Source organism: Argentina anserina, chromosome 6 (genome assembly GCF_933775445.1).
Source record: "Argentina anserina chromosome 6, drPotAnse1.1, whole genome shotgun sequence".
NCBI lineage: Eukaryota > Viridiplantae > Streptophyta > Magnoliopsida > Rosales > Rosaceae > Argentina > Argentina anserina.
The window spans coordinates 4447613-4471806 of NC_065877.1; the positions used below are offsets into that span (position 1 = coordinate 4447613).

Consider the following 24194-nt stretch of genomic DNA (forward strand, 5'->3'; position numbering starts at 1 on the left):
ATTCAGACTGGGATGTGCGGCCGAGAAGTGCGTCTCACCATCACCCGATTCCGGGACAGGTGCATCTAATTCGGAAGTATCAGGAGTTCAATATATCAGAATTTTAGAAGTTCAAATGTGAGGATTTAAGTCGAGTTTATCTTGTTCCTGTCTAGTACTCTAGTTGTTTCTACACTGTAAACCTTCCTGAATGACTTTCTGATAATTTGTTTACCCGAAGAAATGCTAAACAAAGTGGCCTGGAGCAACATATATGAAGCCTTCACGGGTGAAGTATGAGTTCAGAGTTCCGATGATGATCAGTAAATTTATTAGAAAACATCGGGATGATGATATCTTTTTTCAGTCAGTTTAAGATCTAAACTATAGTAATCGTGCGATGAATCTCATAAATGAAACTGCATTCTAGTGCTACAACAGTGTCCTTCAAGAAACTCGTCACAATTCAAAGTCTAGTGGCAGGAAAGATCAACTTCATATAAATGATATAATATAGAAAACTGAAACTCACATTTGGTGAAAATAATGTTAAAAGAGATAACTAAACGAACCACATAATTGTACCATCAGAAATCGGAGAATCTTGCCGATCTCTATGACAGAACACGACTGCCACAAGCCCACAAGTAGTCAGGGAAGAAACAACAGAACACCAATCTTATTTACCAACAATTTTCAAGAACACCTCAGAAGAGAGACCACCACCTCCTGCTTCTGTTCTGCCTGTGGTGGGGTAATGCACCAGCAACATGACCATGGCGTTGGGCCTGGTCAGCAAAGTTTCCCTGTCCCGTGGGAGTTCCCAACCACAGCACGAGAACTATACCCACAAGACTGACAATTGGAGCAGCAGCAAAAAGAAACCATCTGCCCGGACTATTAACTCCACCCGAGGTATTAGAGTCAGGTTCCCTACCCGCTTGGAATCTAGGCCCCACTCTAGTTTCACTAAATGCATTATCTTCATCTTCTTCAGCTCTATTAGGAACACCAATAGACCTGTCCTCTCTAGCATTCTGCTGCCGGACATGGATCTCCACTCTACCACCAGCATTCCGTTTCCCCTCTTCATAGTCTCTGTCATCAGTTGGTAGCTCATAACGACAAAGGGGGCAAGAATTCCGTGTACCCAACCATGGCAGAATACAGGACGGGTGATACAAGTGAAAACATGGAAGCTGATTCACTTCAGTGCCAATAGTCAATAAATCCTTGCAAATTGCACATGCCAAGTCATCATGCTTGTCATGTTCCTTACTTATATGAATGAGAGGCAGCTTATTCACAAAGGAGACAGCAGCAGGAGGTGCTCCTCGTCTTAAGCTGTCTGCCTCAGCAAGATGCTCCAGCAGTTCTTCAAAGCCTACTGCATCAAGATAATCACCAGAATTGGTAACATAGGGCATCATGTCTGAATCATCAAAGTTAGATAATATGTCATGGGAATTTCTTCCCCTCATTCCCCAACGAAGTGGATCGTCAACTTCAGTAATATGTCTCCTTTGGTGCCAATTGACTGGGCGGTTTCTTCTTCCAGAGCTCAAAATCAAAGGGTTTCGTGGTTGGCTAATGGCTTCTGCAGATTCAACCATGTTTTCCACAGAATCAACTTCTTCCCATTCATCATCTTCTTCATCCTCCTCCTCATCGTCATCGTCATCATCTTCTTCAGGGTCATCAGAGTTCCACGGGTTGAGACCAGCATGCATTGGATCAATGTCAGTATCACTATCAAAAACACTTCCATCAATCGGTTGGATAATTGTCTCTGTATCCAGAAAACCTTGCAGGTCTACAGAAGCATCGGAATCACCACCATATGCACTAAATGAAATTACATCACTCACATCACGAGACACCCTGAACCGCCCAAAACTGATATTTGATTCATTCTCCCCATAGAGAGAATCTGCATTATCGAAACCATCACTTTCAGTATCAGAGAGAACCCGCCTCCATCTTCTAGACCCACTTGGTGTAGTACGAGAACTTGTGCGATGTGACACCCTGGCAGGAGAATCACCACCAACAGGTGGATCCTCTAGCCCAGAGCCAGGGGATTGATTTTGCCGCACCTGATTGATCATATGTGAGAACTGTTGTGAGAAAATATCCTCAACCTCAACTGACTCAGAACTACTGTACCTAGCTCTTCTTCTCCGAGACGGCCTTCTCCGATAAGAGTCACGTGTGGGGGTACCAAGATCTTCAAGGTACAAAAACTTACAGTCCCCACACATATTGGCAGTTATAAAATCTCCAATTGCCTCATTCTCGGGTGAAAGAGCCCTCTGGCACAGTGCACATGTTGCAGGTTCTACAAACTGATCAGCTATCACCCCACTATCCATCTGAAAAAGATGAAATGCACAAGTGCAAAAACATAGATATATTACAATCTTACAATCTTACAATTAAGCAGACAGTATAACCTTGGCAATGGCCAAGAAACTCTAAACCAATGAGTTCTGCATTTACTCAATCGACTTAATTCCTGGTTCAGTTTAACCCCAAACTTTTCAGTCTAACCAGTTGAACGCGGTAAACTTACTTAGATTTACATTTACCATTTCAACAAACTCCCTAAGCTAAAAACAGCTCATGTTGAGATTGAGCTAACATTTTGCTGAGCTAAAACTGATCTCAGACATCACAATATCTTAAAACAAGCTGGTCATGGATCATGAATTATCTAAGCAGATCAATATCTCAGATACCTTTTTAATAAGAAAGTCATTACCTTTTCTAATCAAAAACTACATACTCATGAATCCTCTGCATCTGAAACCCCATTTTTTGCTCTAAATTTTCACACCCAAATCACAACGGCACCAGTAAAAACAAACACAACCCACAAATCCATCATCACAACAATGAAAACAGAATCAAATTGCTCAATTGTAACAAAAAACATACCCAATAAAACAACAATCTATACCAACAGAAAATGCAAAAACAAATTTGTGGGTAGCAGTAAAATACCTTAGGAAGAAATCAAAACCCCAAAAAGGTCGGATCTTCAAAGCCCAGAAGCTCCGATCATGCAGGGGTCTCCAAGTTTCAGATAAAGCTACGATCTTTTCTCTCTTTTTGTATAATGAATTTACAGGTAAAAATTTCAGAGCAGAAAAAATAGAGGACAAGACCTCTTCAACTTCACTGAGTCAGTCGTTGGGGAAAAGATTGAAACCAGAGATAGACGTTTGTGTCTCCCCCACTCGAATCAGCTGTGTTGTGACCACACGCGCATATCACATCCAATTATCTATCGTCTGATACTCAGATTCTAAATTTAGGTAGATCACACTAACGCCACGAGTGAGGTGGCGCGTTGGGAGATATTAGCACGTATGGCCAAACGGGACTAGTGTAACTTCTTGGTGGTCCTCTGTTTTGTCCCCAACAGCGCTCTATTGTCTGTGGGTTTGGGTTTAGGATAAGCTAGGCATCATCTATAGACTATAGTTGTAAAGCTTATGCTTTGACCCATCATTTGATTCATTTCCTAACATTTTCTTTTAAGAAATGATTGATTCTAAGAGAAAATATTTGGTGTTAGATGGAAAAAAGAAGAAGAGAGAAAACATCCTGGTGACCAAATTTGGTGTTTAGGCTTGTCCTAATATTGTGGTGTCTGGTGTAAATTCAAAAGTGTTTAAACACTTTTGATTTAGAGAATTCATAATTTCTGAATTGAAGTTTTAATTTGAGAGATTTTGTAACAGATGTATCATAAAATGAGTGTATAATATGAAACTGACCTATTAGCAAGGGACTCAGTACTCAGTTTCTTTCTCACTCATTCTATTATTGTTCAAATTCCTATCTCTAAAAATAAATGAAAGATTTTAATTTATATTATTAAGATTTTACCTTATTGCCAAGATTTTCATAAATTTCAAATTCCAATATGAAGTGTACTATGTAGTAGAGAAAGTTAAAAGGTTAATACAAATGTGCAACCCAAAACAAAATATGTTACAAAGATTGTAAACAAGACAAAAAAATAGACAACCGCATAAAGATCTCAATTTTATCCCTTCTCCCACTCTAATTTCCAATAAAAAAAATCAATCCAAGCTTTCTAGTCAAATTTCTCACTCAATGCAAAGTAGAACTGGAAATTGGTTTAGTGGAACGCTCAAATAAACCCTCTCAAATAATGACTTCCAAAAGTAGTAAAAATTTCACCCTTCTCGTTTTCTGCAGGTAAAAACAGGGTACAGCTCCACAATGTAGCCCTCCTTCAAATATTGGTGGTGACCTCGTCGTTTTGTGCTGTAGACAGCACGGTCTGAACTCGATCGTACTTCTGCAACGTCCTGCCTACCTATTTCATTTGACCACATTCTCACTCCTCACTGTAATTCAATGCTCTTCTCCCATTTCAGTTTTTCACATAATTTTTTTTTTGTAACATTTACAGATTTACTTGGCTCAAACACATTAATGTCTTCCCAGCTGGGAGAGACCCTGTTATGGAATGAAACAGGAAGCAAATAGAAGACCATATATCAGGGTTTAAATATTTTACCTCGTCTGCAATATATTCACTTTTCTCATAAATAGAAACCAAAACCCATTTTCATAGTTCTAGCTGACCTCAAGTCTCAAGTAACCCACTTTGCCACTCAAAACTTTCATCCACAGAAACAGCCATTTTTGTAAAGCTTTGCAGGTCTTTTTCCCCAAAGGTTCAGCTTTTGGCTAGCTAGACACTGAAAATGTCCAGGTGGGTCTTGTTCATGTTTGTGAAAAATGTCTAGTGTAAATTTCTCACCTTTTAACAATGTGGGTTTTTGGTATAAACTGTGTTATAGTAAAAGATTTGGGAGGTCAAAATTGTTGAGAGAAGGGTATAGGAAGAGCCCCAGATTGTCTGCTTTGGAAGATTTGAAGGCTAGTGGCACTAGATTTGGTGCTATTGCTGGTAGTACTAGCACACAACAAATGAAGAGCTACTTGGGTTATGAACAAGGACCAGCTTCTAAGACAAGAGCTAGAAAGAAGAGAAGACTCGCTCCTCAGGATGGGGCTGCCTACCTTTCTCGTTCAAGCTCACCAAATTTGGTAATAGCACTCACATAAACTACTTTGAAATCGATAAAGTTTAGGACTTGGGGTTAACATGTTACCCAAAGTCTGAAGGCGTAAACCCCTTAAGGGTTTTGTACCCATGTTAAGTTTCAATTTTTATTTATATTTTATTTGATGTGTTCTGCAGGGTCCAGTGACAACCAGTCAAGAAGATAACCAAACTAGTAGTGGTGAGCCTCATTTTCTGTATTTCTCTTATGTTTTAGTGGCAAACCTGTTCTAGTTTGCAGTCTATTTGTTTTCTTTTTGCTATCAGATCCCCAGGTAGTCTGGCCTCGTAAAGATATTCGAAAACCGGCCTCAACTGGTTAGTCCTCATTTTCTGCTAATTGATTCTTGTTGGTTTTTGGAAAAACGAATTGCAATTTTAACTTGTTTGTGCTTGTGTTAGATCAACAATCCTCTGCTCTATCTGCATTGTGGTTGCCAGAAAAGCGCATACTTGAACTGGTTCTAGACATACTACAGAGGTGAGGTTCCTCTTATAGACTCATACCATAAATTCATTATATTATATCAATCAAGAAAATGAAATAACAAAAGTCAAAAGTGGAGCATACTGTTATCATTTGAAGTTACCTATATATGAGAAACTTCTGGATTCATATGCTCATATACTGATATACATGTTTTTGAAAAATTACAGGAGAGATACATATGATATATTCGCTGAGCCAGTTAACCGCAGTGAGGTGTGTATCTCATTATTGTCTTAACATTTAATATCTGAATGTATTCTTTTCCTTTCTTGCCATGGTGATGAACTTTTCTGTACTCTTATTAGGTTCCGGATTATTATGATATTATCGAAGAGCCTATGGATTTTGGGACCATGAGGGCAAAACTACATGAAGGAATGTATAAAAATCTTCAGCAGTTTGAGGTTAATGTTTCTTAAATTTTACAACTACAATTCAACATTTCTATCCTCTTTTCCCCATAATGTTTTGCCATTACTTATTGATGAGCTCATCGTCCCACATCATGGGAAAGCTGAAGCTACTTGATTTTATCTTCACTATTTAAAGGTTATATCCTTGATTATTTAAAATGTTCATATGCATTTGATGTCAAACGTGACTTCTAATATGCCATCTAACAGTTGATTAATATATCTTTGCAGCATGATGCATTTTTAGTAACAGAAAATGCAATGCATTTCAATCCTTCAGTTACCATTTATTTTAGACAGGTACATCAACTGAATATCTGTAGACCTTATTTGGAATATGCTCAATGTTCTACAACTACAAATCTAGAATTTCTCAATCAAGTATATGCATTTTTTATTTCTGCAGGCGCGCTCCATACATGAACTAGTTAAGGAGGTATTTCACATTTTGAACACTTATCCTGAGAAGTTGGAGTCAGATTTTTTAGAGGCTAGACAAAGAACTGTTAGGAGGGCCCAAGTTGAAGTTGGAAAGCCAGACTCATGTCCTAAAGTTGCTACAGATATGAACCCTTTTGGCATGATGATTGGTGGTTCATCAAAAGCTGTGGGATTCTCACTTAATGGTACATCAAATACCAGGAGAGCTCCAGCACAAACTGGGGGCACTTGTATTGGTACAGGAGTACAAAAACGTCTTTCTGGTAAAACTTTAACCGACATTCCATGTACACCTAGTTTTATGAGGAATTACATCTCTTTGCACCAAGACAGCCAAGTAGTATTCATAATGCAGGATACTGCAGTAGGGTCTCTCTCGCAATTCAAAACTGAGCAGTCAAACTTTAGAATGTAACTTGATCTTGATTGTCATGTTTTATAGGTGCTAAAGATGATGGAAGATCTAGGTCTTTTGAAGCAGATCGACGCTACACATATCGACCTTGGAACTACTTCCCCAGCCAGATTGAGTCTACTGGTTTGACATTATCCAGTGATCTAAGACAACTTGAGCATGTAAGTATTTTCCATTTGCGCTTGTATTCTACCAATATTCCGTTTTATGCAATGTCTAAAGTAATTTTTTTAGACAGATAATATTTCCGAAGAACCAGGGTGGTACATGAACTATGGATGTCATGACTGTATGACCTTACATTTAAGAACTGTGTAGATTTTCTATATTCTGTGCTGTTGTTTTTTTTAAATGGATGGTCTGTTCACTCTGTTGAAATTTCCCTTCTGTCATCTCTGTGTGCATGTGTGTCACGGCAAGCTAGCTGCACCCTCATTAAGTGAGAAATAATGTAAGGAAGATGCATGTTAAACTAGTGTGCATTGTCATTTAAGTTTCATTCATTGATGGCACAACATGAATTAATATAACAGATAATTTTAATTTTGTAGGTAAATCACCAGGATATTGATTACAGAGAAAGCTTAATATCATTTGTCAGGGATTTAGGACCAACAGCTAAGATGATTGCTAGAAAGAAACTACTTGGATGTCTCCAACAGCAAAAAAGTCGCTTTCCTTTGGCCTATACCTGTGCCGAGAGAGCACCTAGCACTACTTCTTTAGTTGCAGCACCCTCTCAGGGAGGACATCCTGCGATTATGAAGACCACTCGTACTACATTTCAACTGCCATCCAGTGGTGATCAAAGTAATTCACATTCTGCATTTTATCAAAATCATAGGAATGAGATTAGTCAGCTGGATTCTTATCCCTTGAAAGCTCACAATGGAGACCGCAGTTGCATAGCTACTGGGTTACAAAGCTCTGGCAACAATGAGATTCATCAGCTGGATTCTTATCCCTTGAAAGCTTACACTGGAGACCGCAGTTGCATAGCTGCTGAGTCACAAAGCACTGGCAACAAGTCAACAGCAATGATATTAAACCGAGGTAAGCTGCCTAATCATGCAGAGTCTTTCGTTGCAGTTTCAGACTCTGAGTCTAATGTGTTGAGAAACCGAAACCTGGAAGTTGCAAGTCTTAGTAAAAACAGCTGCACATATAAATTGACTCCTGCTCCTGTGAAAGAAGATGATGAACCAAAAGCTGCTCAAGGCCAAAGTCATAAAATCAGAACTTTATCTCACATGAGCCATGTGCTAAAACCAGACCGATTCAATCCACTGTCTCAACAGTTCACATTCGATCTGCCATATTGGAGAGCTCAACTTGGTAAGATAAGTTCTTCAGGTCATGAGGTGCCATATTGGAGAACTCAACTTGCTAAGGTAAGTTCTTCAGGTCAGGAACAATTCTTGCAGAATGGTTCCAAGTGTTGATCAAGCTCAACTGCTCTGATAAAATAAATATTAGGGAGACTCAATATGTACCAGCTGCCATGTGGAACTAAGATATCTGCCTAGCCCATGTTAGTTATTATCAACACCAGTAGTCATTAATGGTTACTTGTCACACTGACTGATCTCTTGAGCTGTAAGCAAATACTGAAGTTGATAAGAAAGAAATAGAAAACATTTTCTCACCAAAAAATTCATCGTGTGTTTATTAATTCATCTAATAATGTTTCTTTCAGACCAGAAAAATCTAATTGCTCAACCGATTAGTAATTTGACAGCAAGTATGAATGTACAGAAAGTTTAACCAGATAAACAAGAGGTTGTTGTCCACAGATCCCTCTCCAAAGCGCCCATCTGAATTAAGTGTTAGGGGTAATGGGGTGTAGATGATTCCATCTGGTTGAAACCTACAATATAGATGGGCTGTATCCTTAGGTTGATGATTGAGCTCCCATAGGGTTGACAGCAACACAAGATTAACTGTTTTTATGTGGGGCGATCTTTAATTTGTAGATATATGAAACTGATTAATCATAGGTGTTCCTGAACAAAACCAAACTTTACTTTGCATGAGCAGAATCCCACATAGTTTCTGGAAAGACAACAAATAGATAAAAGATGATACATTTTAGTACAAAGCAACACCAACGTTGCTAATTAATCTTGGTTCTTCTTGTGTTGGCATCGGTTATCGGCAGAGAGGGCACAGGTGGTTGATCTCGAGGCACTGAACAATGCAGTGCACATGGAAATGGTCTCGGCATGGCAAGCCAGTAATGGGTTCTGGTTGATCAACGACATCAAAATCGTCCAAACAAATAGCACAAGAGGGAGAGCGTGTGATAATACCAGCATAAAGGGTCACTGGCTCCAAACCCCCGATAAATGATGCGCTCGCAGGACGCATGTTAGGGCCAAACGGATCATGCCCGGGACTAACACCGGTGCGCTGAGTGATGTCCAACACAGATAAACAAAGAACTTCCCCATCGGACTCGGCCACCTCAACCATCTCGAATAGCTTCTTAATAACAACGGCATGTTCACTATACGGCACACCGATTCCGGTCAGATGCCCGGAGAAGATGGCTTCATACTCCTCGTCCATGTTGTCGGCGTGAATCAAGCCGGGAATCACGGCCCGTGGTTCCCTCCGTGAATCACGGAGCAATTAGTGTAAATTAGGCTATATATACAATTGTAATCTATGTATGAAATCAAGTAAATACAACAAGCATCTTACATTTCCACTTGGTATCAGAGCCTTCGTGCTCTTTTTTCTGGCTCTTTTCCGACCGGTTACCGCCCTCGTGCTCACCGCTGCCTCCTTCGACGCTGCTGCCTCCCCCTCCGACGCCGATGCTGCTGCCTCCTCCGCACTCGCCCGAAGTCGCTCCTCTACAATCACCGCCAGATCACTCTCGAATCGGCCTCTCTCAAGATCACTCTCGAATCTGCCCCGGAAAGATTAAAACCTAAATCCCGACCCGGTTACATTTTGCCCCGCCCCGCCCCGGCCCAAGCTTCAACCAGGCCCGGCCCAGACTCGGTTCGACCCGACCCGGTTCTGCCAGATTCAATATCTTTTCTTTCTATCAGTGCAAGTGCACCGTCAGTGAAAGTGCACCGTCAGTACAAAGTCCACCGTCAGTTCCAGTGCATCGTCAGTGCAAGTGCACCGGAGCCAGATTCTTCCTTTTTTGTTTTTTGCTCTCTAATCCCTAATTTTTTACATTGTTTCTTTTAATGGGTTTTGGACACGAAATGGAGGGTTCTCTACTCACCGCTTTCACATATATCCAAAAGCATGAGACTCAGCAAGAGAGTAGTCTTCAGGCACCGATTGTCATTTCTAATCTTACTGTTCATGCTCGTTCTCAGGCACCACCTATTCCGCAAGCAACTTCAGCTCCCCTTCATCGACAAAGACCACCACTAGGCTTAGGGAATCATCACAGCCCAACTTGGCCAACTTGTCCTTATTGCCATGATACTAACAATGCTCGTGCGACATGTTAGAAATTGTATCCACACCTTAGGCCTACGAGGCCTAATTCTCGTACCGCTGGAGGAGCACCTACAGCCTCCATCGATGGTCGTGGTCAAATTGGTATGGCTTTTAATATTTCTCACTTTGTTAGTTCTTGTACATGGATTATTGATTCCGGTGCGTCTGATCATATGACTTATGACAAATCTTATTTTACCATATTGTCGCCTCTACCCGTACCCTATGTTACTAATGCTAATGGTGAGGCATTCCCCGTGTTAGGGACATGGTCCGTTCGTATTACTCCCACCATAGAGTTTCACAATGTGCTCTATGTACCTGTTTTATCTCATCATTTGATATATGTTCCCCAACTGAACGCTGATGGTGAGTGTTCTATCACATTTTTTCCTATGTATGTGGTATTTCAGAATCTTCTCACCGGACGGGTAATTGGTCGGGGGTCTCTGAGGGGCCGGTTGTTTCATCTGGAACTGACTTACGCCGGGGAAAAACCAGGGGGATAGTCTTGGACCGCTTTACTCTACACTTCTGACAAGCTAAGTGAAATTTGGTTATGGCATCGTCGCTTAGGACATCCATATTTTAGTGTTATGAAAAAATCTATGCCCTCTTTATTTATTAGTGTGGACGAGTCTGTTTTACGTTGTGAGACATGTGTTTTGGGCAAGAGTCATCGATCTACTTATTCCCCTAGTACTTCTAAAACTATTATTCTTTTTGAATTAATTCATTCTGATGTTTGGGGACCCTCTAAAGAGCCTACTGTGTCAGGAATGTGTTATTTTGTGTCATTTATTGATGATTGCACACGTGTTTCATGGATTGTTCTTCTTAAAAATAAAGATGAGGTTTTCCCAGCTTTTCGTGTCTTCCATGCCTCTGTCCAAACACAATATAATGTCACCATTCGAGTTCTTCATTCTGATAATGGGGGGGATATGTGAATCATGTCTTTCAGGAATTCTTTAACACACACGGAATTGTTCATCAAACAACGTGTCCTTACACAATTGAGCAAAATGGGATTTCTGAACGAAAAAATCGTCATTTACTTGATATGGCTCAGTGTATTCTTTTTAGTGCCCATATGCCTAAATACCTTTGGGGTGATGCTGTCATTACTTCCGCCCACCTCATTAATCGTCTTTCATCTCGTGTCATTCAAGGGAAAGTTCCCTATGAGGTGCTTGCATCTCATGTCTCATTACCCTCTTTTCATAATCTTCCTGCCCGTGTTTTCGGTTGTGTTACTTTTGTTCATCTTCCACCACATCAACGGTCTAAGTTGGATGCCCGGGCAGTTAAATGTGTGTTTGTTGGGTACGGAAGCCATCTGAAAGGATACCGGTGATATCATCCTCCCACCCGGAAGTACTATGTCACTATGGATGTTACCTTTTTTTAGGACATGAGTTATTTTTCCTCTTCTGATATTGCTCTTCAGGAGGAGAATTCATATTTTGAAGAGCTGTATCATGGAGAGGGGGAGACAAGTGAGCCCATCGATATGGTGACAAGTGAGCCCGTCTATGAGATTACCAATGTGTCAACTACACAGGCACCGCCGGAGGTTGTCACTACAGAGATTCAGGCACCAGAAGCTGACAACACAACTGCCCCTCATGTCTCCCGTACAGTCATTTATACACCTGACCAATGCTCACCTGGTACAGAAGATCACTCACCTGAGGTTAGTCATTCTCCTGAGGTTAATAGTAGACAATATGTCTTGCCAAATAGGTCTACTCGGGGTCAACCAACAAAACAATATGAACCTACCCTTCAGACTAAAGCCAAGTATCCTGTGGCAAATTTTATATCTACCAAAAGATTATCTAAGTCATATGAATCATTTGTGAATCAAATATCTACTGTATCAGTACCTAACAAAGTGCAGGATGCATTGGGAGATCCAAAATGGAGAAAAGCAATGGAGGAAGAGATGGAAGCATTACAAAAGAACAATACTTGGGAGCTTGTACCTCCACCAGATGGCAAGAAGACTGTAGGATGTCATTGGGTGTTTACAGTGAAGCATAATCCAGATGGGTCAGTAAGCCGGTATAAAGTACGACTGTTAGCAAAGGGGTTCACCCAGACATATGGCATAGACTATGATGAGACATTTGCACCTGTTGCAAAAAAAACACTATCCGGGTATTGCTCCCTGTCGCTGCTAACTTGAACTGGCCACTTAGACAGTTTGATGTTAAGAATGCATTCCTTCATGGAGAACTAACAGAGGAAGTATACATGGATCTTCCGCCTAGATATATGACCGCTTCTCCGAGTAACTTTGTATGCAGATTGAGAAAGTCATTGTATGGTCTTAAACAGTCACCTCGTGCTTGGTTTGGAAGATTCTCACAATTCATGAGGACAATTAGTTACAGACAGAGTAATTCAGACCACACGTTATTTCTCAAACATCAATAAGAGAAGGTAACAACATTAATTATATATGTTGATGATATGGTAGTTACTGGGAATGATGCTGTTGAGATGGATAGATTACAGAAACAGCTTGCCCAAGAGTTTGAGATGAAGGACCTAGGTACACTCAAGTACTTCTTAGGCATTGAAGTAGCCCGGGAAAATGAAGGTATCTATTTATGTCAGAGGAAGTGCATTCTTGATTTTCTAACAGAGACAAGTATGTTGGATTGCACTCCCATTGATACTCCTATTGAGCAGAACCATCGGTTAGCAGAGTACCCAGATCAAGTCCCTACTGAAAAACCTCGTTATCAGAGGCTAGTTGGATGCCTGATTTATCTATTACATACCAGACCAGATGTTGCGTATGCAGTAAGTGTAGTAAGTCAGTTCATGCATAATCCCAGTGAGGACCACATGGATGCTGTTATAAGGATCTTAAGGTACTTGAAGTCAGCTCCGGGGAGAGGAGTAATGTTCTCTAATCGCAATAATATTCTTGAAATTTGTGGCTTCACAGATGCAGACTGGGCTGGAAATATCACAGATCGGAGATCCACATCAGGGTATTTCACCTTTGTTGGGGGTAATCTTATTACATGGAAGAGTAAGAAACAAAATGTGGTAGCTCGATCAAGTGCTGAAGCAGAATACAGAGGTATGGCTCAGGGAGTATGCGAATTATTATGGCTTAGAAATTTGCTACAAGATTTTAGTATTAAGCCTAAATGTGCTATGCAGCTGTACTGTGACAACAAGGCAGCTATTGATATTTCACATAATCCTGTGCACCATGATCGTAGGAAACATATGGAGGTTGATCGTCACTTTATAAAGAAAAAACTAGAAGCGAAGATCATTAGTTTTCCTTTTGTTTCTACAGAAGAGCAACTTGCCGATATGCTCACAAAAGGAGTGTCTAAAAAGGTCTTTTATGATTCACTTAGCAAGTTGGGCATGGTTGATATGTATGCACCAACTTGAGGGGGAGTGTCGGCATGAATCAAGCCGGGAATTACAGAGCAATTAGTGTAAATTAGACTATATATACAATTGTAATCTATGTATGAAATCAAGCAAATATAACAAGCATCTTAAATTTCCACTCATGCCATTGTTGTTGGATAATTGCTGCTTAATATCGGAGAACCCTACCCATATATCTACTTGATCTAGCAGCGTAACGCATTCATTCACTGGTGGATCGCTTTCCCTACGCTGCCAGGAGCTGATCTCGTACAACTTGAGTTTAATGTAAAGCTTGTCCTCCCCAACGAGATAGTCGAATCGTTTCTAGCCACATGGTAATCATAGTAATTGTAGATATCCACATAATCGCTGCTTTTAGGAGGGATCTAGGTTTCTATGTAGGAATAATTTAAAGGAGAACAACTAAAATTTAATACGCGCAAATCAATGTAGTAAATGACAAATAGGAGTCAGATTAGTGAAACTAAGACTTACAAAACAAACGCGTAAACTAGAAATCTGGCAGACTCGACCTAGGAACGGAAACCTAATTAATTAGCTAATTTAGACTCAACTAAATATATCGAAATTAAATAGACACAAATTAGACACAGTGGCGGACTACCACACAAATTGTGAGGGTATTCAGAATTGATTTGATTGGTGAACAAAAATAAATAAGACATAAGTACTGCTAAAAACATAATATTAAAAAGTGAATATGGATGTAAATATGAGAGAAACAATAGCTAGGAATTTCTCTCCTTCACTAGATATGTTTCAATCACCCCCAAAATAATGTCAATAATTAATGATGAATGCACTCACAGTTAAGCCAATGTCGTTAAGTCATTAACTGTATTACGTTCTCTTACTTGCCATATCAAGCGAAATGTCGATATCGACTTTATTATATTCTCAATTAATTGGTCTATGAAATGTTGGTATCTAGACCAAAATAAGTAAAATCATGAAGTTAGAACGTTTGAGTAACAACAAAGAATCTAAGGTTAATGTCGGTAGTCTTAGATTATTAAGGAATCACTTCACATAAGTACCTGCAAATAACTTGTTATGTCCCACATAATATACAACGATATGTCAGTCATATACATATTCAAGATAATAAATTCTAAAACATGCATCAAAGTATCGACCCAATGAGACATGCAATAGAATTATCAATGAACAATCAGTGAAGAAATTCTCATCTAAAATTATATAAATCAATTGGAGTTTGAAATCGAAGACATATCTAGGGCTTTGATTAGCCCCTAACTATCAAGGAATTTAGTTACACATAATCTTGAATAAAAACATTAAAGAATGAGGAGAGGCCGAACTCCTTTTTTTCTTGTAGAGGCTTGATGAGATTTTAGCACCTTGAGGAGATGTGGGTTGTAGCTTGAGGAGATTGAAGGTTGAGCTTAAGGAGATTGAAGGTGAGTTTGAGGAGATTGAAAGTGAACTTGAGGAGATTGTTCTCTCTCTCTCTCTCTCTCTCTCTCTTCTGTTCGGTGCCTCCTGTCCCTCTTCTTCCTTTTCTCTTCTGTGCGGCTTCCCTTTGTCCCTCTTCTCTTTGGCTTATATATATGCTAGGTTAATTAACCTAGCCTCCCCTCCTCGCGTGCCCAATTCAACATACTAGGGTCTCATCCTAGCCCTAGAAAATGAGTTTAGCTACTCATGTTTTTAGAAAACATAACAAATATACTTAAAAAAAAAAAAGCAAATTGAATGAATGAATATAGAGGAGTTGTGATGGCAGCATCACTTTGTCTCTGTCTGGAATGGAATGGTCTCTCTGTGCTTTGTCAAGATCTTGTATATATGTGCATCATTTCCTTCTTTCATAAGGCTTTGAGAAATTTGATCCCAATAAGGTATTGCAGCACAAGTCAACCTCCAAAAATATAAGTATTGGGCTCTTAGACAGTCCATAATGATGTCTTAATTATCCTGGAATTTTACTAAGTCATTCGGGCCTTCAAAACTCGAGCTAATGTAACACATAGCAGATTCGCGCGTAACCTGAACTGCTCGTACTCAAACTCCCATATCTCCCTCTAGGAATATCGGAATCACGAACGGTAAAATCCTCTGCAAAGTAGACATCTAGGGCTTTATTTTGATATAAGACATAATCTCTGATTCCTTCTAGATCAGTACAATTTAATCCTCAAATGTGGCAGTTCAGCAGAGGCTGCTACTGTTTCAGCATCATGAATATCTCTTCAATGTTTTTCCTCTTGTTCTGCTACTTTCTCCTCAAATTTTCTCTTCACACCTACAAGACATCAAATTAAGTAAAAGAACTAAACACATGAAAAACTAGACATGGATATCACAATTAAGAGGCTTAAAAGTATAACACATTGTGAACATATCAGGCCACTATTACAGTATTACCCTAGGTTCCTAGAAATTAAGAGGGTAAACACGTTAAGAATGCAACATTTTTTTAATAATCACACCATATTGTGATTGTGCGTAAATTAACCAACTTCTCCTCTTTTCTGGGTTGGAGAATTAAAGCTCTTAAGAGTCCTCCTCTTTCTGTTGTCCTCGATCCGCCTCCCCCCCCCCCCCCCCCCCCCCCGGTCGTGATCGAATCGTTCAGCTAACCCTCTCTCAAATTTTTCTGATGAAATAATTTTGATTTATTACTCTAGTTATAATTTTCTACATTGTGCTAGACTGCTAGTAGTAAACTATGCCAGTTTAACTTATAGTTTGTATCTTTCATATGTTAGTTGTTTCAGGAACCTGTACTGAAACCTGAACTATATAAATAGCAACGGTACTTCCAACTTCCAAGGGTGTATAACTAATCACTACAAGAAAAATGACATACGACAACATTACAATAACAACATGCGTGTTTAGAGCGTTGTTGATTATTATTTTTGACAACATGTTTATTTTGTGCGTCGTGAAAAGTTATATTCAACCACATGCGTCACTGACCTGTTGTTAATCTAGTTTTTGACTACCCATTTTGCGTGTTGTTATTTGGAAGTTGTCGATTCAACATATTTACAACTAGCATAAATGCATGTTGGTAAATGCTTTTAAACTAACAACAAGCAGCACGTTGTTAAATGTGTATAAAACACAACATGCAGCATGTTGTTAAATGTTTTACATAAACTTCAAAAATTTAAAAGGAAAACGGAAAAATAGCAAAGTTTCGACAATATATTATGCAAGTTGTTATTTTTAAGTTGTCAATTGACTAAATTCATAACATACATGAATTGCACGTTTCATATTTTCAAAATGACAACATGCGGCATGTTGTCGTTTGATTTCCCTCATAAAGATAGAACAAACTTTGAAATTCAGTCCTAATAATTTTTTTTAGTTTAAACAAGTCCCGCTGTTTCGATTATAATTCTATTAATACCAAGTCCCAATACAACCTCCTTTGGATCTGAACTGCTTCTTCTTCTCTAGGGCTTGGTCTAGTTTTGTAATTTACTGAGTAATACAGGTTGATGTTTCTCATTGTAGTTGTAATGGGAATGATGCATGATGTATCAAAACTTTTTTGAGGCATATATATATTTTCTATGGTTAAAGTGTGCACCAATATTGTGATGCAATCCTTGTGGTTAAATCTTGGTGAATATTTATAGAGTTATAGGAAAAAAGAGCCCAGCAAATTGGGTGTAAATTGTGTATTTATTGAATTCATATAACAACACATTCATAAAATGACAACATGCCCTGAAAGTTGTCAAAACCTTGTAACAACATGCAAAATATGTTGCTAAAAAGTACAACAATCGTCTTGCATGTTGTTGAAACCTTATTACAACATGCAGGGCTTGTAGTTGAAAACTTACAACATACATAACTTGTTGTTAAAAAGTACAACTCGCAAAATGCATGTTGTTGAAACTTACAACAACATGCAATGTATGTTGTTAAAAAGCACAACGTGCATCATGTTTTTTGTTGAAAAATTACGACAATAAGCAATTTGTGTTGTTAAAAGAATACAAAAACGTGTATGATATTTGTTTACAATGTATAAATAGTGTTGTTGAAAATTTTAGACTTTTAATGACTTTGATATCTACAACATGCGCTGAGTGTTGTCAATTACTTTTGACAACATGCAATGCACGTTGCTAAATCTGTTTTGTGGTGTAGTGAATGTAGCCAAATTACTCACATTTTCCCCTTAAAGGTAACCAAGTTGTCAAATTTGTATCACGTCACCATTCGTGTGAATGAAGAATTTGGGTTTCTTATATAGTGTGCCAACTGCCAAAATATGTAACTCATTTTGAGAAGTTGATGAGACTCTCAGCTTTTCTGCAAGGGATGAACACACAAAAGTGGGAAACAGGCCTATATATATATTGAAGAAGAGAATGGCATTATGACAATATGCGCGCATCTGCCATTCGTTCTGGGCCATAAGAAGATTTATTCCTCGACACAAATAAGCAAGATATGAATTACACGTATACCCTAATGCTTTGTTTGGAATGAGGAATACAAGGAGGAATTTAATTCTAAAAATTTGATATTGCTTATTTTGGGTTGAAATTTCAAGGAAATTGCAAATTTTATTAGAAAAGTCAAATTGTGTTTCCTATTAATTCTCAATCGTTTCCATGAAATTATAACCATCTTTTAAATTCTAAGGAATAATATTAAAACAAAAGAATTCTCAATTCTTAAAATTTATAATACTGAAAATAAAATTCCCATAAAAATAAAATTTATATCAAAGTAAGATTACCATCCAAACACAGCATAAGACATGACCTAGGTGCACTGTAGTGCTATTGAACTATTGATGCAGGAGCAGATAGAAACGTCTTTCTGGACAAAAATTTAACCGACATTCCATGTACACCTAGTTTTATAAGAATACATCTCTTTGCACCAACTACCAAGACTCTAATGTACTTCTGTGAAGCATTCATAATGCAGGCTAGTGGCTACTGCAGTAGGGTATCTCTCCTCGTTATTCAAAATTGAGCAGTCAAACTTTAGAATGTAACTTGATCTTGTTTGTCATCATTTCTAGGTGCTAATTGCAAAAGATGATGGAAGATCTATGTCTTTTGAAGCATATCGACGCCACACATATCGACCTTAATTGGAACTACCTTCAGCGTTTAGAGAAAGAGAATGGAACGTTGCGGGGATATATAAGACCAGCAAGTACCAAGAACGGTTGCTTAATCTTATTCTTCTTGTGTTGGCATCGGGTATCGGCAAAGGGGGCACAGGTGGTTGATCTCGAGGCACTGAACAATGCAGTGTACATGGAAATGGTGTTGGCAAGGCAACCCGGTAATGGGTTCTGGTTGACCAACGACATCAAAATCGTCCAAACAAATAGCACAGGAGGGCGAGCGTGTGATGATACCAGCATCCAGGGTCACTGGCTCCAAACCCTCGACAAATGATGCGCACGCAGGACGCATATTGGGCGGGCGACCTACGCGCTGAGTGATGTACAACACACCTAAATAAACAAGCATCCCATCGGACTCGACCGCCTCAACCATCTCGAACACCTTCTTAGACCAACGGCATGTTCCTCGTCCGGCACACCGATTGCCCTCAGATGCTCGGAGAAGAAGGCTGCATATTCCTCGTCCGTGCCATTGTTGTTGGATATTGCTACTTAAAATGGGAGAAGTTTACCGAAAAATCATCTTCGTCTAACAGCGTAACGGAGTCATTAACTGGTGGATCGGTTTCCCTACGCTGCCAGGCGCTTATCTCGTAGAGCCTGAATCGTTTTCTTTTGACATTGTGATTATAGAAACGATAGATATCCACCATAATCGCTGCTCTCCTATCTAGGTTCCTGGGTAGGTATAGTATTTATACTTGAGGAGAACTCTCGACTCTAAATTCGATTGGGAATAGGAGAGATAAGGAGGAACCCTCGATTCTATTCCATCTGACACAAGGATTTGAGACACCGAACTCGATTTGGGATGGAGAGAGATTTTCTAACGAGAACCATCTTATTTAGAGTAGTTGAGGAATTTTTAATTAATTTTTAATTATACCTATTTTTTAATAATATTTTTTCATCTCAACCATTTAAATATTAAGTACATATGAGTAGATTAAATGTACAAATTTTCGGTCAGTTTAGTAATTGTTAAGGTATCAAAGTATGTTAAATTAATGAATGAACCAAAACTGTCAAACATGAACCGTTGAAGTTCATAATGAGTAAATCACATTTATGAATGTCTTAACAATTTTTAATGAAATTTTATAGGGATGATCCACTTATATATCTATAAACTAAATGGCAGAAATCTAAATATGAGATCAAAAACTTGGTGAATTAAATTAATCCTCAACTATAGTCATTAACAAGATGTTCTCATTGGAAATAGTCCCTAAGAATGGAACAACTCGGAAATGATTTGGTATCTGATAAGGATGTCGGCACTAACCGACATACAATAAGGTTATCGTCTAGTACTTGGGCCCCAAAGCCCAATTCATTCATACTATTTTTTTAAGGTAAAAATCAGTGTACGTATTAGATAATTGCCTAAGCAAGAACCAATTGCACTTAAGCTAGACGAAGTCTCACTTAGGCATCGTCGTTCGATACAACCAAAAAGAGTTCTCACTAAGCAAAACACTAACCTAGTATCTAACTAACAAAACTATACCTCCTAGGACTAATTACAACATTCCTATACTAGCTGTCATAAACACGCGCCTTGTGACACAACTAATATATAAACTATCCTAAGAAAGTTACATACTTACATTACTATAGCTACTAACCTACTAGGCTTTGAAAAATAATAAAATAAGCTAAAGTAAAACTACCCAGCCCAAAGTTGAGCCCAGGCCCAAAGACCCGAAGAGCTCATGATAATGTTTTCGAGAATTGTGAGTTTTGTACCAATTCCACCGAAAAAAATAAAAGGGAACTATTACTTGTACCTAAAGCAATGAAATCAGCCTAGTTTTTCTCTTTTCTAAAAAAAAAAAATCAGCCTAGTTTGTCAGACAGTTGATTTTTTAAATTTTTTTATGTAGATTGATTGTTGGATTCCTATGAAAACACATTATGGTTCACACGTCAACAGCTCCAAAGTGTTCCCTTTACAATTCAATTTACATGGTCCACTTCCAACCTTACATTATTCCTGAGTAGCTGTCACACCCACAACATGTTTATGTGACTTGCTTTAATTATATTGAAGGAAAACAATTCTATTACACCTCTACCATTTATTTGTTCATCAATAATATGTCCACAAAACAATGCTACTCATCCCGACTCATATGGCTACTGTAGCCCTGACCCGTATTTTCATCGATTTGTTGCTAAATCAATTAATCCATCAGCTTCATTGTATGATCGAATGAAGTTCACGTCTGATATGATGGAATCGAGTGAAGTAATCACCATTGTAGTCAAAGTTAATTGAGTGAATTTATCGATCGTCATGTGTGTTACTGTGTAAATTTGACACGTAAATTTTCCTATAATATCATGAGCAGAGATCTCTTTTTCGTGAAATAATATAATTTGTGTACGTGATGGACGCGCGGTTATGGGAATGAAAATGCAGGAGGAGAAGAGAATGAAGTGAGTATTATATATAGGCATTCCCATATTCTTTTTTCTGGTTTTGCGGCACTCGTTTCATTTCTCTCATTCGTGTTTCGGTTTCTCTTTTGCTACGTGAAGAAAAGGCGGAAGAGTTCGTTAAACACAAAACTCACCAAACCAGAAAAAGACGCACAAACCAGTGGCCGTTAATTGCTTGCTTCCTCCTTCGTCTTCGTCGTCGTAGTTGGTGACGGTGACGGAAAAAGGGATCACGATCTCATCTTATCTCTGTTTTGTTTTTGTGTTGATCCGAAGTTGACTGAATTTTTCAGCTAAGACAATGGCGTATAGGAGAAGGCAGGGGATGACAAGAGCCTCTACTTTCAAAGAAGAGATTGTTCATCGTCCACCGGACGATATGAATCCAGCTGCTTCCCCTCTGCAATCTTCACATTCGTTTACGGCTTCTTCTTCTCTCGCCGCTCAGGCCATTCGTGCATCTGCACTATCAAATGAACGAAACCGAACCAAGGTTGATTAGTTTTTGCTACTTGATCGCTTTCGTCTTATGCATAATATGTTTCTGATCTGATGTTGTGTACTTTCTTGGGTACGTTTCATTGGAAATGATCTGATGACTGAATATGAAAATGCAGGACTTTGAGGCCTATGAAGATTCTTCAGCAAAATCAGGGTTCTGGGGTGTTCTGGCTCGAAAAGCCAAGGCCATTCTTGAAGAGGAGGATGCTGAATTTCAGCAAAGTGATGTGTTTGGCGATGTCATATCATCACCCAGATCAACACCTCTCTACACGACTTCCGGTGGCCCTACTCAGGTGAATCTCTCAGACTTTTTTGTGTTAATAAAATTTGGATCAAATTTATTTTTCAATATATTATCATCTTTATGCAATGCAGCGTATTATAATCTTTTGTGTTATGAGCATACATAATAAAATTTGTTATACTGATTCAACAAAGATGCCAGTTATCTGATAACAGAATGGAACATCCTGCAATCCGCAAGGGCTTGGATAGAATCACAACTTCTCTTAACAATCTTGGTGACACTTTTGAGAAGGCTTTCGAGGTGATTCTAATGCTGAAGTATGAATGTTTATCAAGTCAGGTGCTTTAGGGGATAGTACACCATTACATTCATGGAGCATTTGAATGAATTTGTGCTGTAAAATTTTTCCTTTCAGGAAGGTCGAACAATTGTGGAGAATAAGACTGCCGACATCAAACATCAAATTCAAAGAAGAGGAGAACCTGAGGGGCAAAATCCAGCTTCTTATTATGGCATCAAACAAACTAGGAGCCCTGATACTCAAATCAAGGCATCTCGCGACGTAAGGTGGCAATAATGTATTTGTGTGTGACTGGATAAGACTAAACTGATCTTACTGGAGTTAGCAAAATTTTTAATTTTAATGATACTGATATGAGTATAGTTCTTTGCACTGAAAATAACAATACAAAAGGGTAGACCTTCTGTGGAAAGTTTGATTCATTTATAGGATACTCAGATTTGCAATATATAGTTGAACTTCTAATCAAGTCTGCATGCGTGATTAGGAAACTTATTCTGTCTATTGATTATGATTTTGAATCTCATTTCTCTGTGAACTGCACGAGTAGTCTTTCACGCTTATTTAAATTTCACCAAAGCTAGTGAAATGCATAAGTGGAATTGTTTTATGTCACAGGTTGCAATGGCAACGGCTGCTAAAGCAAAGTTACTTCTTCGAGAGCTGAAAACTGTTAAAGCCGATCTAGCTTTTGCCAAGGAAAGATGTTCTCAACTAGAAGAAGAAAACAAACGCCTTCGCGAGAGTCGGGAGAAGGGAGTAAACCGAGCAGATGATGACTTGGTATGTATGATGCTTCCAAGGGTCCCTGTCTAATTCATTGTTTATCATGTCATGCATAACTGCACAGACTTGCACATGTATATCATGAGCTTTGGTTCAATAGTACATTGAGTTTAAAGTCCATGCTAGAAATGAGGATTCCATGAATCAATTATTCTAACATGTGTTTGTTTATATATATGATCCCTACCAGATTCGCCATCAGTTGGAGACCCTTTTAGCCGAGAAGGGTAGACTAGCTAATGAGAATTCAATTTATGCACGAGAGAATCGTTTCCTGAGGGAAGTTGTAGAATACCATCAACTCACAATGCAAGATGTTGTGTATTTATCTGATGAAGAAACAGAAGTGTACCCCTTAAGTAGCAGCCCTGAAGTCGCCAAAATCCTTTCCCTTTCTTCTCACTCATCAGCACCTACATCCCCACCATCAGAGGACCTTTCATCTGTAATTTCACCAGCTACGAAGGATATACTTTCTGCCTACATTAACCCACAAGCGAATGATGATGCTTCTCGAAATGAGGTCACACCAAGTTCAGATATCTCACTTTCTGTAGCAGAAGTTACTAAAACACCTTCTGTAGCAGAAGATGCTAAAACACCTTCTGTAGCTGAAGTTGCTAAAATACCTTCTGTAGCAGATGTTGGTAAAACACCTTCTGTAGCAGAGGAAAGTAAAACAGCTTCTCTAGCAGAATACAGTAAAAGACCCCCTACATCTTCTGCCTAAAGATTAGTGTAGCATTTGTTCTTTTTCTTTTGTTCTTCCTTTTTTTCTCTTGGAGAGAGGAAGAGGAGGACAGTGGAAGAGAGATAGCAGTTCTTCCAGTGCCTGCAATACTATTAATCTGTCAATGTAATACTTTGTTTGAGGTTTGAATTGTCTCCAGTGTCCTGTGTGCCTTGGTAAGAGCTCAGAATTTGTCCAAGTCTTCCTTGTACAACCAGTTGTTGATCATTCCAGAGTTTCAGAATTCTTATTTGATTGTAGTTCAAAATAATGTGACATTCTTTTGGTACATAGAT

At 38.8% G+C, this 24194-nt stretch overlaps 3 protein-coding genes across 4 annotated transcripts; 2 read left to right on the forward strand and 1 right to left on the reverse strand.

The window, feature by feature from the left end:
* Positions 1-359: 359 nt before the first annotated feature.
* Positions 360-3231, reverse strand: LOC126799654 (uncharacterized). Of its 2 annotated transcripts, XM_050526896.1 has the most exons (3): positions 2983-3231; positions 2741-2801; positions 360-2351 (listed from the first exon to the last, which is right to left on the reverse strand). In XM_050526896.1, exon 3 carries the CDS (start codon positions 2349-2351, stop codon positions 687-689), a length of 1665 nt encoding a protein of 554 aa, XP_050382853.1. In that variant the 5' UTR covers positions 2741-2801; positions 2983-3231; the 3' UTR covers positions 360-686. The 2 variants fall into 2 exon arrangements, with proteins under 2 accessions (XP_050382853.1, XP_050382852.1); XM_050526895.1 differs by lacking the exon at positions 2741-2801 and having other exon boundaries at positions 2983-3224.
* Positions 3232-4724: 1493 nt separating this feature from the next.
* Positions 4725-8287, forward strand: LOC126796704 (uncharacterized). The gene is made up of 11 exons (XM_050523449.1): positions 4725-4732; positions 4821-5070; positions 5225-5267; positions 5354-5404; positions 5489-5567; positions 5744-5789; positions 5882-5980; positions 6221-6289; positions 6396-6693; positions 6873-7006; positions 7397-8287. The coding sequence occupies exons 1-11, from the start codon at positions 4725-4727 to the stop codon at positions 8285-8287; spliced, it is 1968 nt and encodes a 655-aa protein (XP_050379406.1).
* Positions 8288-21410: 13123 nt separating this feature from the next.
* Positions 21411-24080, forward strand: LOC126799924 (uncharacterized). The gene is made up of 6 exons (XM_050527186.1): positions 21411-21823; positions 21948-22127; positions 22280-22381; positions 22497-22643; positions 23001-23165; positions 23359-24080. The coding sequence occupies exons 1-6, from the start codon at positions 21632-21634 to the stop codon at positions 23896-23898; spliced, it is 1326 nt and encodes a 441-aa protein (XP_050383143.1). The 5' UTR covers positions 21411-21631; the 3' UTR covers positions 23899-24080.
* The last annotated feature ends 114 nt before the right edge of the window (positions 24081-24194 follow it).